Genomic DNA, 15581 nt, shown 5'->3' with positions numbered 1-15581 from the left:
TATATACCAAACCGGTAAAGTCTCTTCCTTTTCATCTTTTGTCGTTTTGAACTTTTGATTGACATCGAACAGTACAAATTCTTGTTTCTTGACAAAGTCTTTGTAAAAACGGATAATCATTAATGCAGTACAAGCAAGCATTCCTTTTGCCGGTCTACTTCTTCTGGAAATTGAGTTTGCCCATGAAGAAGGCAAACATAAAGGCCAACACGATCGAGAAAGCAACAAGAACGGTGCGCACGACCACTTGCATGTCCTGTCTGTAGCCGTAGTATTCCTCCAAGAAGGAAGAGACCGTCGTCTCCCTTTGTCCGAACACTGAAATGATCTCCTCGTTCATGTCCCCATACTGTGTGGTGAGTAATCCATTCAACACCCATGAAGTAGGATTGAGGTAATACATCCACAACCACCATTTTGGGATATTCTACAAGTAAAAAATCATGTGAAAAAGTTTACGCATCCGCATGCGCTTCAATTCTTTTGGGTTTGAATCATGTTGAGATGTGCATTCTATGTACGCTCAAGACGTGTGGGCTTACCGGTTCTGGCATCAAGTAGCCGGAAAACAGGTTCACCATGGCGTAAAACGCTGACCGCAAGGTGAATGCGACGTGCAGAGTTGGCGTTATGGCTACTAGGAGCATGCCCAGATAGTTAAAGATGAGGAACGACCAGAAGATGATGTAGAAAGTCCATAAAACTTTGGCAATTGACATGCTGTAACCCATCATAGGATATACAATCGCTATGAAAACGAGGGACTGGATAAGCGAGTATGGCAGCTCCACTACTACCTGATGATGAAGATGAGCAAAAACATATACGAGTTCAACAAGAAGATGTTTATCCGAGTGTTTTTGTAGCCTCCCATGATGAGAAATTGTTTACCTGAGCCCATGAATACGCCCACGAAGAGTACATCCGAGCAAATCGTTCTCGATAAAAGACGTTTCGTTCTGTTGCCACTACAAATAGAACTGTGGAGCAGTTGTTCATCCCCATGAAGAACACCGAAATGTACATTGAGCCAAGTACGCTGAAAACATCTTGCTCATTGTTTCTACAAAAAGAAACAAGGGACATGAAGATCCTAGTCTCCATGAGTTTAAGCTATAATCAGACAGGTGGTTGTGGTCGTTAACTTACATCTTCTTCGCTTTCTGCCAGTAGAGAAGGCCAAACAGTACGGAGGTCAGAGAAACGAAAACGAGACGTGTCAGGTTGTAAGATGGGTTTCTCCAGTAAGACAACTGCTGTTTCCAGAGGCACGCCTTGAATTGAGCCCACCCGTTTTGAGGATAACGGGAAGAGAAGTGCAAATCTTTTGAGTTCCGAGGGGCTGAGCTCAATTGTTCGACCGCAACTTTGTTTTCCCTGCCCTCAAGACCAGTGAGTTTTTCACATCAATGCCGAACACAAACCAAATGGGCAACAGTCACCGGTGCCCGAAGATTGGAGATAAACTTACATAAACAAGGCAGATTCCTTGTATGTTTGCGCGAAATCAATCCCGAGAACGTTCTCCATGGATCTCGAAGTGACATCCAACATCCAAGTGGCTGGATTATAGTTACTTTGGATCTTGGGGACTCCAGATATGTTCTGAGATAAATCGTTTTTGCTGTCACTGAGGCTTTCTACCAAATAAGCAACCATTTTAAATGGAAAGGCTCACACTAACCTCAAAATATTCGATAACACTTCTTGAGTTTTGTCCGATAGGCCCATAATAGATGAGCTTTCCACCGGTTTTCATCAGAATCAACTGCAACAAAAGAAGCTAAAAGTGTACATCAAAACTTTAAAAAAATAGTGTTTATGCACCGAACTATATATTATACCTCGTCGAAAGCCTCAAAGATGTCTATGCTCGGTTGGTGGATCGTGCAAACGACTGTTCGACCTGTACTAACAATGTTCTTGACAGCTCTCATTACAATGGCAGCGGCTCTCGCATCAAGTCCTGTAGTTGGTTCATCTAAAAATATGATCGACGGATTTGCGACAAGTTCCACAGCTATTGTCAATCTTTTGCGTTGTTCAGTGGATAAACCGCTTTTTCCAGGTATACCCACCATGGATTCCTTGATCTCCTCAAGCTCTATTGTTTCGAGGACTTCATTGACAATTTCCTAAAGCGATGTATTCCCCAAAAAAAAGAAAATCTTAGTGAAAGAAGACGTCAATGGTTGATTTTAGTTAGGGTTATATAGAGATATTATGCCTTACTTTCTTGGTTTTGGTATCGATGTCACCGGGGAGTCGAAGGAAAGCGGAATGCATCAAAGACTCTTCCACTGTTAAATTGGGAGAATGAACATCAAACTGTTCACAATAGCCCGATACCCTTGCGAATGTGTCTTGAACCTTAACGTAGCCTCCAACACGAATCTCTCCTTCTATAGTACCTCCGGTTTTCCTTCCAGACAGAACGTCGAAAAGAGTTGTCTTCCCGGCGCCACTGGCGCCCATTAAAGCTGTCAGAACACCGGGTCTAAATGCACCTGTAATGTCCGAGAGAAGTTGCAGTTTATTCTGTTGCAAACCCTTCTTCCTCATCTCCTAACAAAAGAGTGTTTAATACACACATGTTCAGCTTTGCATTCGATTCGAGAATCAGAGAATTCGGTCTGAATCTCTTAAGTGATGCTTACCGGAGTAGCGTCGACATAATATTGCACCCCTTGGAATGTGACGCTGAGGGGTTCAAATGGTGAAACCACCTTTCCTGTGAAATGAAATCAATTGAAATTTAGAGATTATATAAGTTTCCACTTATTTGAGAGGTTAAAAGAATGTAGAGGCAAACTAACTGTTCTTAGGCTGTGGAACGAGTTCAGGTTTGGGTTTCGAATCTCTGTCTGAAATGATTGGTTTCGACCTCTGTGGAGCTGAATTTGGAGTGTCGAGTTAGCTATCATACAATAATATGTTATATATGCGGTTTTCAAGTGTATCGAACTTATGAACTTACCCTTCAAAAAGGTTAAGGCCAACACGAAAACGACATTGAAGAACACAGAAAAACCGATGATAATACAGAATGCCACCCAATAAAAACGACTACCAAAGTTTAACCCCCGAGCACTCAACACTTGTTCCCCGAGAGTAATGTTTCCATGGATCACCTCTCTCCACCGTTGAGCCAAGAACTCGTTTGTGGTAATACCAATCTCCACATATGACAATGGAGAAAGCCAAAATCCCCATTCAAGCCAAGAAGGCATGGAATCTGACAAACCAAGGGGCCAAAGACATGAATAGAGAGGTCCATAAATGGTACAAGATATTACAGTAAACTATATATACTCACGTTTTGGTATGAGGAATCCTCCAAATAAGGCAACAACAAGTATGGAGATTGCTCCCATGGTCGTGGAGGCAACGAAAGTACGTAATAATGCGGCAATGGCACGAAACATTGATATGGAAGACAAATGGAGCGAAAACAATATGAGGAAGTGCTTAAAGAACCTAAAATGAAAACAAAGATATGTTAATTTCACTTGTACTCGAAAACACGGATCGATGATTTGGTTTTTGTTCAAAAGGTTTTTTTACCTTGATGCCTCGCGGCTGTAACCGATGACAAAATAAGTCATCGAACTCCAAACGAAAGATTCCATGAGTGACAACGGAATCTTCAATATGATCGAAGGAACTGCATATGCCCAAGCAGGATAGAAGTATATTTCCTTTTGTTTCCCGAAAACGGTAAGTCTAGACAACGTAAACGTTAGTTCGGGATATCCGTCTACTAGGATGACGAAAAGGGCATAGAACAGAGATCCCATTAGGTAGTTTGCATCCAACACATCTGTTCTATCTCCGGTGTGAAGAAACACCGTCATTGTAATTGCCGCAACGATAAGCAACTACATCGCGAACGATTTTTGTAAAGTTAAAAAATAGTATAGAGGATGATAACCAAAAGATTTTCGTGCGGATCAGGAACGTACCAATCCGGATTTAAACACGTAAACGAAAGAATTCCTCTTCATCAAGAGAAGCTCTCTCCTCGTGCAAGCTTTGAGCATGTCCCATTTGCTTAGTGAATACTTTCTAAAGCACAACGAGTCCTCGTGCGCTCGGGAACTCTCGAAAGGCTTTGAGAGGAGCTCCTCTAGCTCCAATCCAAGATGCGATTTTCTGAATCGGTCAATGAATTGGTCTGTGGAGACATAGCCGTATGGTTGGTCTGTCCGCCACCAATATTGTTCTTGATCTTTCTTGGAGATCACTTCTTGAATGAAGTCCGCCACACCTTTTCTTTTCGGGCACTTGAATCCGCAGTCCTCGAAGAAACTGCAGATTTCGGTCCGTGGGCCGTGATAAACTACCTTTCCTTCTGCCATAAGAATCAAATCGTCGAACAGCTCAAATGTTTCCGGCGCCGGCTGAAGGAGCGATATTAAGACAGTGGCATCGCCCATGCACGCGAAATGTCGGAGACAAGAGATGATCTGGAATGTGGTGGAGCTGTCCAAACCGTTGGAGATTTCGTCCATGAATAAGTTCCTAATCGGACCGACAATCATCTCGCCTACAACCACATACACACTTGTTTAGTGTTAAACCGATGATTCGGGTTCGGGATTTTGTCATTGCATCCAATTTCTGTTTTGAGCTCATAAAGCACAAGTACCTGTTGTCAATCTTTTCCTTTGCCCACCAGATATTCCCCGTATCACTTCATCTCCCACCCGAGTATTCGCACACGTATCGAGCCCCAGGATCTGAAATGTAGGTAAATAAACTTGTAACAATGGAAAATCATAGTACTAAATACATGAATATAAACTAAAGTACCTTGAGAATATAATCGGTTTGGATGTTATTCTTCATCCCCTCCACTGAGCCCGCCTGTAGGTTAACACATTTACAGAACACGTCGAGGCGAAAGATGTTTCTTTTATATCTTTGAAGATGTATCAATAACCTTCATGTACGTCTCGGTTTCGGGATCGGGTTCTATTCCTTTCAGCTTTTCTTTCTCATTGATCTCTTTAATGGTTTCTGAAGCATAGAAGAAGATAACAAAGATGATATTATCAAAGCAGAAAAACGCAGCAAAAGTTTTCTTTAAAGGAAAAGAAAAGGCTTCTCACCGTCACTATATGTGGAGCCTTGGCAGCATGCAGAGAAGTCGAGAGTCTCTCTTACGCTTAACTCGGGGATATGAACGTCGTTTTGGCTCACGTAACTCGCTGTTTTTTCTGGAACAAAGCTCGAAAACGAGTGTTCATTGTAGTTTATTTCTCCCTCAACCTGTGAAACGAAACACATGTTTTATCCTCATAACACATGTAGCTTTGTATCTACTAGGGGTAGGCACGGGTTCGAGACTTTCGAGTCTCGCGAGATATTACTCGATTTCAGATCTGTTTTGATTGGGACGCAGAGAGTTGGGTGCTCGAGATTAGTCGAACCCGAGTTTAAATTCTCGATTTTCGGATGTGTTTTTTTCTTCTCACCCTATACCACAATCTCCATCTCAGATATAGTGCTCGGTACCCGGATTTCGGATATCCCCGGTTGCATGTAAAACGTAATTCGCACCTGCAAAGAAGTGTTGCGGAGTCTACCAGAGAGCGCCAGAAGAAGCGTGGTCTTGCCGCAACCAGGAGGGCCGAGCAACAACGTCATTCTGCGAGCAGACAACGATACGTTTTCCATCTTTTAGACCGAATAGATACAACACTTCACATGATCCCCGATGTTTGGGTTTTGTTTTGTCACCTTCCTGGTCGAATTACGCCGCTAACATCCCTCAAGATACTCCTCCTTGTTCGCTGTTTGGCAAACATGAAAACCTGACACAATTTTTCCCAAAAAAAAAAAAAGGTTTCAGGAACACGGAGATCAAATGGAACAAAATTCAGCAAAAAAAAAAAATTCAGCGTAAAACTCACGGAGATGAATGAATTCCAGAGAGTAGGGAGAGGCTTTCCACGGACCACCTCGCACTCTGCCTCTACACTAATGTTCTTGAACCTTACCTCCACCTTTGGAAACTCCATGCCGACTCTACGTATATAAGATTCTCTTTTAGCGTTTTGCATCCTACATTTATTTTTTTATTTTTTATTTTTGAAATGCTGGCAGCTTACTTGTCGAATCTTTTCCTCACTCTCTGGAACAGTAAAAGGTTGTCGTTGACGGTCTTGTTCCCGACATCGCCGTCGTAGGACCGAGAATCAATAACCGGAGGAGTCTCTTCGATCTCCGTCTCTGAAGCCATCTGAGGAGTTGAATTCGCAGAGAGAAGCGTAATGTAAAACACACCCCGTATTAATATATACATTGTTGTTCGGCATTAACTGAATCCATCTTGTAGATGTCAATTTGAATTTTGCATGATTTTTTTCTAAATAAAACCCACTTGAATTACATCCTTATTTTTGGCTTATTTTATTCAAAATTATATTATTTATTTCCTATGATACACTATTTTGCTATGCATATATGGATATGCGAAAAATGGTGGGCACAATATCATGACAGAATCAGGACACGGCTAAACCGCATTCTAACGGTTGTAAATCATGAAAATGACGTGGCACTTAGTCTCAGGGTTTTTGAGTTCATCGATCCGAATTTTTTCAGATCTATAGAACCAAGCGCTAAGTCCGGTTCTATAGGACTCGGATTAGACCGATCCGTTTAACAGTGTGGTGTCAATTTAGGCCCGAGATCCGAAATCTGACCCAATCCAACTCGAAAAATAGCGGCCTTCAAACCTAAGTTTTTGGTCCGAAAAAAATTAGGTTTTCGCACTTTGCTCACATCGGACTTCGGGCTTGATTCAGGTCGGCCCAAAACACGGATATATATAAATCTTAATTAAAAAAAGAAAAAAATATATTTACAATGTAAATTGTACGGCTTGACCTAACTCGATCTGAGTCGGAAATCTATAGGGTCGGACTTTGGGTTTGGTTATATAGATCCGGAAAAAATCGGATTGGTCCGAGCCTGAACCCGAAACTCTCAGGTGCGGACTCGGATCGAGCCGGCCCGATTGATATCCTACTCTTATATTTATGTACAGAGATTTTTTCTCATTTTTAAAAAAAATTAAATCGGGTTTTCAGGTCGATCTAAAGTCCGATCGAAAAGTGAATTTTTTTTAGCATATAAATTTAAACCCAAAATCCTATACTTTTCGGTGGTTAGAACCAGACTTCGAGATTCGGACTAAAATTAACACCCTAATATGACAGTGAATTTGTCACGAATGGTAAAAACCGTTCAAAATTGATCAACATTCTAAAAAATCTGGAAAAAAAAATTTCGAATCAAAATTTTAATTATGAAAAATCTTAGCAATGAATTAAAAATCTCACCTCGGTGGGTGGGATTATGGCAGACTTCTCCTTTGTTATTCCTCGTTCAAGCTGCTTCCTTTTGTTTAGCTTTCATCAGTTTCTTCTATGATGCAAACACATAGGTATCCAAATTATAAGAGATTTCATAAATGAAATCCGAACCAGAATTCTGATACCAAATGTTGAATTTTCTATCCGAATTCGCAAACGGAAAATCATGTATTTAGATCTTTTACATTAAAACAACCTAATATCTTAGATTAAATTCAATAGAATAATGCAATCAACATGGGGCATTAGGGTTCATTGCACAGTACGGTTTCCATGCACGAAACAATGATGATCAAACGGGGCCATGAATTAGCTTGAATTAAAATTTTGAAAGTAATTAATTAAAATCTTACCGGCAGAATAGTGCTTTTGGGAGGTGGGTGACGAGGGGGAAGGCGCCCAGAGAATTGATGCCCTATAAAAGATGATGAATTAATTAATGATCAACCCACCATTCATTCAGAGGTTTTGCCTTTTTTTAGGGTAAAAGCTTCCAAATTCATTTTTTGGTTTTTTTTATATCTTTGGGTACTCCATCATACAACCTTTTGGACCGAACCCCGCAATGCCTCACACTCCCATAAACCCCCACGTCCATATACGTCCATGTACACGAGTTTGCGATACACACATGAAAAGTAAATAAATCGTAACTAACATACGACAGATGAGTGGCAAGGAATCGAACCACTAAACTCAGTATATTGACCATGGTTCTTGCCAACTCATTTGGAGGTTTTTCCGAAGCTTCCAAATTCTATATTAATTATATACAAGTTTTTGAATTTTTTTCTCTTCACATATGAAAATCACATGTTCAATGTCTTGTTTGGGATTCCAATTTCAATTTGGTGTAAAAGGTAGAATTCTTTTTTTCGGTAAATATGATCCTCGGGTCGGATAAAAAATATAAATATGATAATTTTGTACTTTTGCAAATATAAGATTTGAAATGTACAAATACTTATCGTCAAAGATAAATAAACCTTGTGAAAACTTGCCAAGTGGTGGTGTCAACACGTGCGGCTACACTATCTGAAACACGTGTTGTTATCATCGATGGAAAGCCCAAAGTGCCTAGCCCAAAAGATATTCTAATTGGAATTTTTTTTTATTTATCTTAATAAGCCCAAATCTATGGTCCCATTATCTCCAACATTTATATTCATATATAATATATATTATTTTGTAAATCTGATTACTATAATTATGATTGGGGATGGATGTTTTCAATTCATTTATTTCTCAATTCATATATTTTTTTTTTTGAAAAATTATATCAATTTAATTGTTATACAATTTTTTTTAATTTGTTTCATTTAATATATATGTATATGTGTATATGTGTGTGTGTTCATATTATATTATGTAATAGATAAGGGTATTGCTATAACTTCCATTAGTCCCGCGACAAAAGGGCCAAACTGCCGTGTCATAGTCGGACCAATACAATAATTGCACAGGAACAATGATTGGTCAGTCCAAATAATGAAAGGACAATGATATGCAACATGCGACATATAAAAATTACCCAATATAGTAAAAAAAACTTATTTAATATATTATATTAGCATTTGGAGTGGGCAACTATAAATTAAATATATTATCTGATTCAGTTTAATATTGAGGGGTTGCCACAAAATACATTTCCTTTTACGGATAAAAAGTGTCCACGTCTTCGATTCATTTCCCATTTTTTTTATATATTATTCACTGCGTTTCAAAAATATTTGTAGTTTTAGATTATTTTCTATATTTCAAAATATTTGTCATTCTATATTTTCGAGATATTTTTTACAATAGTTTCCAATTTTATCCCTATCAAATTCCAATAAATTATTAATGATAATATTTTACGGATAAAAAGTGTCCACGTCTTCGATTCATTTCCCATTTTTTTTATATATTATTCACTGCGTTTCAAAAATATTTGTAGTTTTAGATTATTTTCTATATTTCAAAATATTTGTCATTCTATATTTTCGAGATATTTTTTACAATAGTTTCCAATTTTATCCCTATCAAATTCCAATAAATTATTAATGATAATATTGTTTTTATCATTAAATAAGGTTATATGTGATTTTTTATCTTTTTTCTTAAAACAACAGTTATTTTGAAATAGAGGGAGTATTTATTTTTTCTAATTAATTGAAATGTCCCAAATTTTATCACATATATTATGTGACATGTCTGAAAATATATGTCAATAATATATATATATATATATATATATGTTTGTGTGTGCGAGTGAAATTCTTAAAAAGTTGGAAAATTCCTGATTTTCAGGAATGCAGGGAGGGAAGTGGACCGTCGGATCAAAAGGACAGGTGAAGAAGATGTTGACCTTAGAGAGTGGTTGGACGGTTGGGGTTGATTCTATGTTGTACACGTGCCACTTTTCTATTCGTCAAAAGATCTATTCTTTGAGATTTCTCTGACATATAGATTTTTCGCAACTGGCTATAGCCGGTCGGAATTCTCAATTGGCTCTCCGAAAATCACTCGAAACAAGGAATATTTTTTACGTGCAAAACACAACCTGCATAGATTTTTTTGGTTAAATACATTTTTTTTCCTATTTCTCTTATATTTTATTTTAGCTAGAGTTTTCTAAAATAATTAGTTCTTATTTGTTTATATATACATAATTATTAGGAAAAAAGTTTTAATTATTATTATTGTTTGGGTAATAAATTTTAGAAGTTCGTCTTTTCATTCTTTTATATTTTAATATATATAGATAGATTCATAAAAACAGACGATTTTTTTTATTTTTTCTCAAAACTAAAATAATATATTCAAAATCATCATACCTCTAAACTGTTTTTACAATAATATTATTATTTTTTAGCAATGATAATTTTTGTTATTGCTTCTCATTGCAAGTAACCATTATAATTTTAACAATGATACTCTTTTCTTACTCTGTGTATGATGTGAACATTCATGCATGGCACTCAATTATTTCACTAATTCCTATAATATATTTCAAAATAATTTATTGGTATTTCTAAAAATATTTATGAGAACATAATTAGGCTTAATTATATTTGTAATCAAAATTAACAAAATATCTATATCCATTCGTAAGGCAATTCAAACTATTGTACACGCTTTTTTCTGTAAATTTTCAAATTCGAACAAATTTACTTACACCATCATAATTTTATTATTACTTTAGATATCGAACTTAATGAAACAAAAATTCGGGAACCGGAGACCGGAGTAACCGGGAAAGAGGAACAAATTTATATTCCTTTTCTCGCCACTTAAGTGCGGGCTCCATAGTGCTTAACCTCACGTCCCAACAAAACCCGTCTCTATCGCCGACGGTTTATCTCCGGCCGTCGGAGCTCCTTATCGCCTCATTGACTTCGCCGGGAACTCTCACGGCGATGACTCCTCAGTCTCATCGTTCTCCGGCGTGATCGACGATTTTCCGATCGTCAGCGGCTTTCCAGTCATTCCTGGTCGGGACTCGGAAGGACCTTCAATCTCGCTATTCTAGGTTTTTTCTCTGTCCGGTTATACGTGCCCGTGGGTGTCGCAATTAAAATGAGAGTTTTGGTCGTGGTTCACCGATTTGATTTATAGCTTTGGTGAGAATATGTGAGAGCTATACGAACAGCTTGATGAATGAATGCGAAATCGCTTAACGAAATTGCTTTTGCTTCTGTGAGTTGAGGAAGTTGAGTTGGAATTTGTGTTGATTGTGTTGAGATTTGATGCTGGATCTCAATCTGGAGGTCGGTTCGGCGGAATCGATTCAGGAGGGAGCAGACTCCGCCAGGGACAAGGGGATTTCGGGTGTTGTGTCGAATCAGATGGATGAATCGGTGACTTCGAACTCCTCCGTCGTCAACGCCGATGGGACTAACTGCGTCGACGGGGAAGAAGAATCGTGCTCCACACGCGCCGTCACGTTCCATTTTGATATACTGAAAGGTGGAGACAGAGAAGGAGAAGCAGAGAAGGAAGTAGTGATGACCAAGGAGCTCTTTCCGGTCACTGGAGGTAACGGAAATGGCAGGGGCTGTCTGATTTCGGAGCAACAAAGTTGCAAAAACTCCGTTGATATTTCCTTCCAGAGTTGGAAACAAGCTGGTGAGATTCTCGGACATGGCGTCGGCGGCGGTGCGAAGCGGGAGATGCAGCAAACTTCACGGCCGGTGAAGAAAAGCCGGAGAGGGCCAAGGTCTAAGAGCTCGCAGTACAGAGGCGTTACGTTCTACAGGAGGACTGGGAGATGGGAATCACATATCTGGTAATCTTATCTTTCTGTTGTCTTTTTCAAGTTATCGATGACACGGATTCTTGATGCGCCTTCATTGATAAGCTTTGGTCGAATCTGGTCATGGTCATGGTCGAAGTGGGGTTAAGCATATCATTGTTGGCATCAATTTGAGATACCTTAATCTCTGTCTTTCAAGTCCAGGCTCGAGCCTCCGTTTTTGTACTAACTTTTCTTTTTTCTCAATTTGTGTAATTGTTTGTGCAGGGATTGCGGTAAACAAGTATATTTGGGTATGGATTCATTCATTCGATCAGTTTACCATGTGTTACTGCAAACTGATTTCTGTTGTGTTCTTTTGTCTTGTAATAAACTCAACTTTTGGATTCTGCAGGTGGGTTTGACACTGCTCATGCTGCAGCTAGGTAACACCTACAGAAACTTGTGTTTTGTATATATACATAGGTTCTGTTTAATATTGCGATAAGTAACTAGTATATTCAGCATCTCTCTTCTCTCATGTAGGGCCTATGATCAGGCTGCAATTAAGTTCCGGGGTTTGGACGCTGATATCAATTTCAGTGTTAGCGATTACGAAGATGATACCAAACGGGTTTGAATGCCATTTGTCGAAAAGTAAAATGGTTATATACCTGTTTTCATATGTTGTTAGCTGATCTCAAAACTTTAACAGATGGCGAATCTTACCAAGGAGGAATTTGTGCAAATACTTCGCCGTCAAAGTACCGGCTTCTCAAGGGGTGGTTCAAGATATCAAGGAGCAAAATTTGGCAGGTGGGGAGCTCAAATGGACAAAGCTCAAATGAACCATCTGGTCTTTTTCAATTCTAATGAGTTTGGATCTTCTGGACATTAGGGCTTATGACAAAGCAGCCATCGAATGGAATGAAAGGAACGCAACTGCCAATATTGAGGCTCGTGCTTATCAGATGATACCTGAGGCAAGTAATAGAGGTATTACTCTATGCCATTATATAGTTGTTCCCCAAATCTTTGATATCTTGCCACGACATTTTAGAAATGACTTCTTGTTGGCTTCGTTACTGATTTTTTTTTGTCCAGCTCATGTAAAACTTGACCTCAACTTGGGAATATCTCCTCCTGTCGGGAATTATCCACAGCAAAATGAGAGGAGCCTCCAGCTTCATCGTGACCATACTGATATTGTAGGTGGATGGGACTCCAAGGTGCACTCTCCTACATATACTTCACTATTATACTTCATCGTAAGCATATCGACTGAACGTGTAGTTGAACCACTTTCTCCACTATTTCTCATTGCAATTCTACAAATCAGAAGATGCAAAATTTGTTGCTAGATTTGTTTCAACATTTACTTCTTCCTCTAGTTATCAGAATAAAAGAATCCTTCCTACCTTGAGTTTTGTGGTTCTTCCTTGACCCAAAATTCACCATGCTTCCTTTCGAACTATGATCACAGTTGGAGAACCGCATGGCTGTTGCAGTGCACAATCCGCCTTTCGATTTCTTGAAGAGGGGTTCGGACCATCCTATTCCCTGGAATGCATCACCTTACCCTTGCTTTTCAGCCGAGGTACTTTCCAATGAACACATCCCGTGGTATTGATATCTGTGTATATATATTTCCTCAGACTCATAAGACACACAATCTTCTGTATCTTATTGCTAAAATCTCTATGACATCTGCCTTAAACTGATCCAAAATTCAGCAGGCCAATGAACAATTCCCACGTTTAGTGAATTCATTTAGCTTTTAAGAAGGGTACGTATAATATTGATGGTGTAAGATATTCATCACTCGCAGAGTCTTGGCCTAATTTATATTGTCGGTTTGTAGGGTTTTCTTTCAGAAATTGCGGGTTATAAGGTGTAATGGCTATGAGTTCTCCACTGCAACTTTGGATAACCCATACAATATCAATGACTAGAATGTGGACTGAAGAGAGTAGATGTTTTTTTTCTTTCTTTCTCGTGTTGAGATTACGGTTTCCGTTCTTTTCTTTTTGCAGGAAAGGAAACTGGAGGAAGGTATCGTCGAGTCACGTTCTCGACAGCAAACGTTTCCTACCAGGATATGGCAAGCGCAAAGTCAGCCATTGTTGGGCAATGCAGCATCATCAGGATTCTCAGTCTCGGCCACACCTTTTTCATCCACCGCCTCTTTCCTTCCTCCTCGACCCTTCTCCAATCTAACACTCTTCGGCCTCTACTTGGCCTCCCCATCCACTGCGGGTAACACATCTCACCCGTACCACCATCTCATGCAACCCCCACATCCTCCGCCATAGCTATCAAGGTAATAACTATTGGCAATGTTTGGTTCACTAATTGCCGCTCTCTCCTGTCTAATAGAAAACCACCCTTGCATGATATTGACACACATTGAAAACGGAAACCTTCAAAACAAGTGATGTGTATTTGGTTAGAGACACGATTCTGATAGATTATTAACGCGAATCATGGACAAAACTTGGAAGTTTGGGATATATATATCTATATATATATATATATATATAATCAAAAGCAAAATCATGAAACTTGAAGTTTTCTTTTCTGCATATGCTAATCTCTGTCCTATTTTTTGACAGTGAAAACATAAATGAAGGATCCAATCAGGTTTCAGATCCCGTAACTATTGGAAGAAGCTGTCGGAACTTGGCCATGAATAGATAGGCTTGAACCGGCGACACTGAGCCAATGGATTCACCTCATGCGTACTATACTACACTGTTCCATTCTTTTTCTGTTTTTTTTTTTCTCCCTTTTTTTTGAATTTTTGTATTCGGGGTTTGTTTTTAGGTGGCAACGACAGAGACCCAAACCCGGATTGTTTTTTTTTATTACCGCGATATGCTTGAAAAATTCGTGCTTTTTTCACGTGGGTATTTCACTAACAAATAAATATGCTTGAAAATTCGATTCTGTTGTTATTTTTTAGTTTTAAAAAAATTTATACTCATTTGTTTATATATTAGATTTGATTGTTGCAGTTTTAATTTTTATAAAGAAAAATAGTTTTTTTGAAGAAAATTCAATTCCAATTCGGTTTTTTAGATTTATAAAAGTATCATCATTCAATTTTTATATTAACTTTGTTTGGATTAGTTTCACGTAATTTATTTCTCAATCTAAAATTTAATAATGTAACTTAATTGTCTCCTTATCCTTTTTTTTTTATTATGTGTTCACTCGGGTTAAATGTTCAAGGATATCAAAAGATATTAACAAAGCATTCTGCATGGACTTGGAGCGTTATGTTTTTTTCCGTTTTTTTTTTGGTAAAAAAAAAAACACGAAAGTGGAAAATTGCACTACTAAGGTGACCACAATTTGAATTGAGCTCAATGTCCAATGTAGTCACACTATCTATCAGTCGAATAAAGCTTAGTTTATATTCTCTCTCTCTATATATACACACACACATCATAGACAACAATAGAAAGTTATTGATTGTGGTAAATATTTACAGTAATACTAATAATATCTATTTTTTTACACAACTGTCGTATATATATATATATATATTGAAAATATTTATGTTATTAATTAGTAATAATTAAAAATTCTTTTGGACCAATTAGCTTAATGGTCTAATCTTCTTAGTCTCGATCAGTTTACTTAAATATTAATCAGATAATTCATTTATCTGAATCGATCTGAACTCAACTTTTAGTGTAAAATGAAAAATGTTCTTGTTTTTTCTTCTTACGCTGGGGTTGTGGCGGGGGAATTTGCGGCCATAAGTGTTGATTTTATTTTTCGACGAAATTTAAAGAAAAATTCCGAATTTCTCAATATCTAAACTATTTTTATCCTAAAACAAAATCTGAATTCTTATTTCTATAAAAAACTAAGTTTCGAACAGGAACATGTTCATCGGCTATTATCAAAAATACTCTTATTTTGCTATTCCTATTTTAACACATATCCACCGGTTGTGACCATGTGAGCCATATGACCCA

At 38.1% G+C, this 15581-nt stretch overlaps 2 protein-coding genes across 4 annotated transcripts; one reads left to right on the top strand and one right to left on the bottom strand.

The window, feature by feature from the left end:
* Positions 1 to 46: 46 nt before the first annotated feature.
* Positions 47 to 7773, bottom strand: LOC104814848 (ABC transporter G family member 42-like). The gene is made up of 24 exons (XM_010543063.1): positions 7736 to 7773; positions 7350 to 7434; positions 6114 to 6244; positions 5916 to 6030; positions 5743 to 5816; positions 5563 to 5650; positions 5112 to 5271; positions 4943 to 5019; positions 4813 to 4866; positions 4649 to 4739; positions 3963 to 4546; positions 3565 to 3878; positions 3317 to 3477; positions 2978 to 3235; positions 2817 to 2894; positions 2658 to 2731; positions 2233 to 2565; positions 1845 to 2135; positions 1685 to 1768; positions 1472 to 1605; positions 1150 to 1377; positions 892 to 1063; positions 543 to 797; positions 47 to 427 (listed from the first exon to the last, which is right to left on the bottom strand). Exons 3-24 carry the CDS (start codon positions 6242 to 6244, stop codon positions 155 to 157), a joined length of 4029 nt encoding a protein of 1342 aa, XP_010541365.1. The 5' UTR covers positions 7350 to 7434; positions 7736 to 7773; the 3' UTR covers positions 47 to 154.
* A 2905-nt stretch (positions 7774 to 10678) lies between these two features.
* On the top strand, positions 10679 to 14536 carry LOC104814846 (AP2-like ethylene-responsive transcription factor TOE2). 3 transcript variants are annotated; one of them, XM_010543060.1, is made up of 11 exons: positions 10679 to 10893; positions 11106 to 11649; positions 11884 to 11909; positions 12011 to 12041; positions 12142 to 12229; positions 12311 to 12411; positions 12494 to 12591; positions 12700 to 12863; positions 13079 to 13192; positions 13629 to 13915; positions 14208 to 14536. In XM_010543060.1, the coding sequence occupies exons 2-10, from the start codon at positions 11111 to 11113 to the stop codon at positions 13905 to 13907; spliced, it is 1440 nt and encodes a 479-aa protein (XP_010541362.1). In that variant the 5' UTR covers positions 10679 to 10893; positions 11106 to 11110; the 3' UTR covers positions 13908 to 13915; positions 14208 to 14536. The 3 variants fall into 3 exon arrangements, with proteins under 3 accessions (XP_010541362.1, XP_010541361.1, XP_010541363.1); XM_010543059.1 differs by having other exon boundaries at positions 10679 to 10984; XM_010543061.1 differs by having other exon boundaries at positions 10679 to 11649; positions 12700 to 12824.
* The last annotated feature ends 1045 nt before the right edge of the window (positions 14537 to 15581 follow it).

Source organism: Tarenaya hassleriana, unplaced genomic scaffold, assembly GCF_000463585.1.
Source record: "Tarenaya hassleriana unplaced genomic scaffold, ASM46358v1 Cleome22, whole genome shotgun sequence".
NCBI lineage: Eukaryota > Viridiplantae > Streptophyta > Magnoliopsida > Brassicales > Cleomaceae > Tarenaya > Tarenaya hassleriana.
Note: the sequence above shows the minus strand (reverse complement) of the source record. Positions and strands in the feature narration are given on the sequence as shown.

Bases quoted from the DNA above. Each gene is read 5' to 3' on its own strand.
- LOC104814848 (XM_010543063.1), bottom strand. From the start codon at position 6,244: ATGGCTTCAGAGACGGAGATCGAAGAGACTCCTCCGGTTATTGATTCT. The intron at 3,879-3,962 runs GTACGTTCCTGA...TTCGCGATGTAG, and splicing joins ACGTGTTTAAATCCGGATTG to TTGCTTATCGTTGCGGCAAT. The intron at 2,732-2,816 runs GTTAGTTTGCCT...TTCATTTCACAG, and splicing joins CGTTCCACAGCCTAAGAACA to GAAAGGTGGTTTCACCATTT.
- LOC104814846 (XM_010543060.1), top strand. From the start codon at position 11,111: ATGCTGGATCTCAATCTGGAGGTCGGTTCGGCGGAATCGATTCAGGAG. The intron at 12,412-12,493 runs GTGGGGAGCTCA...TCTGGACATTAG, and splicing joins CAAGGAGCAAAATTTGGCAG to GGCTTATGACAAAGCAGCCA. The intron at 13,193-13,628 runs GTACTTTCCAAT...TTCTTTTTGCAG, and splicing joins ACCCTTGCTTTTCAGCCGAG to GAAAGGAAACTGGAGGAAGG.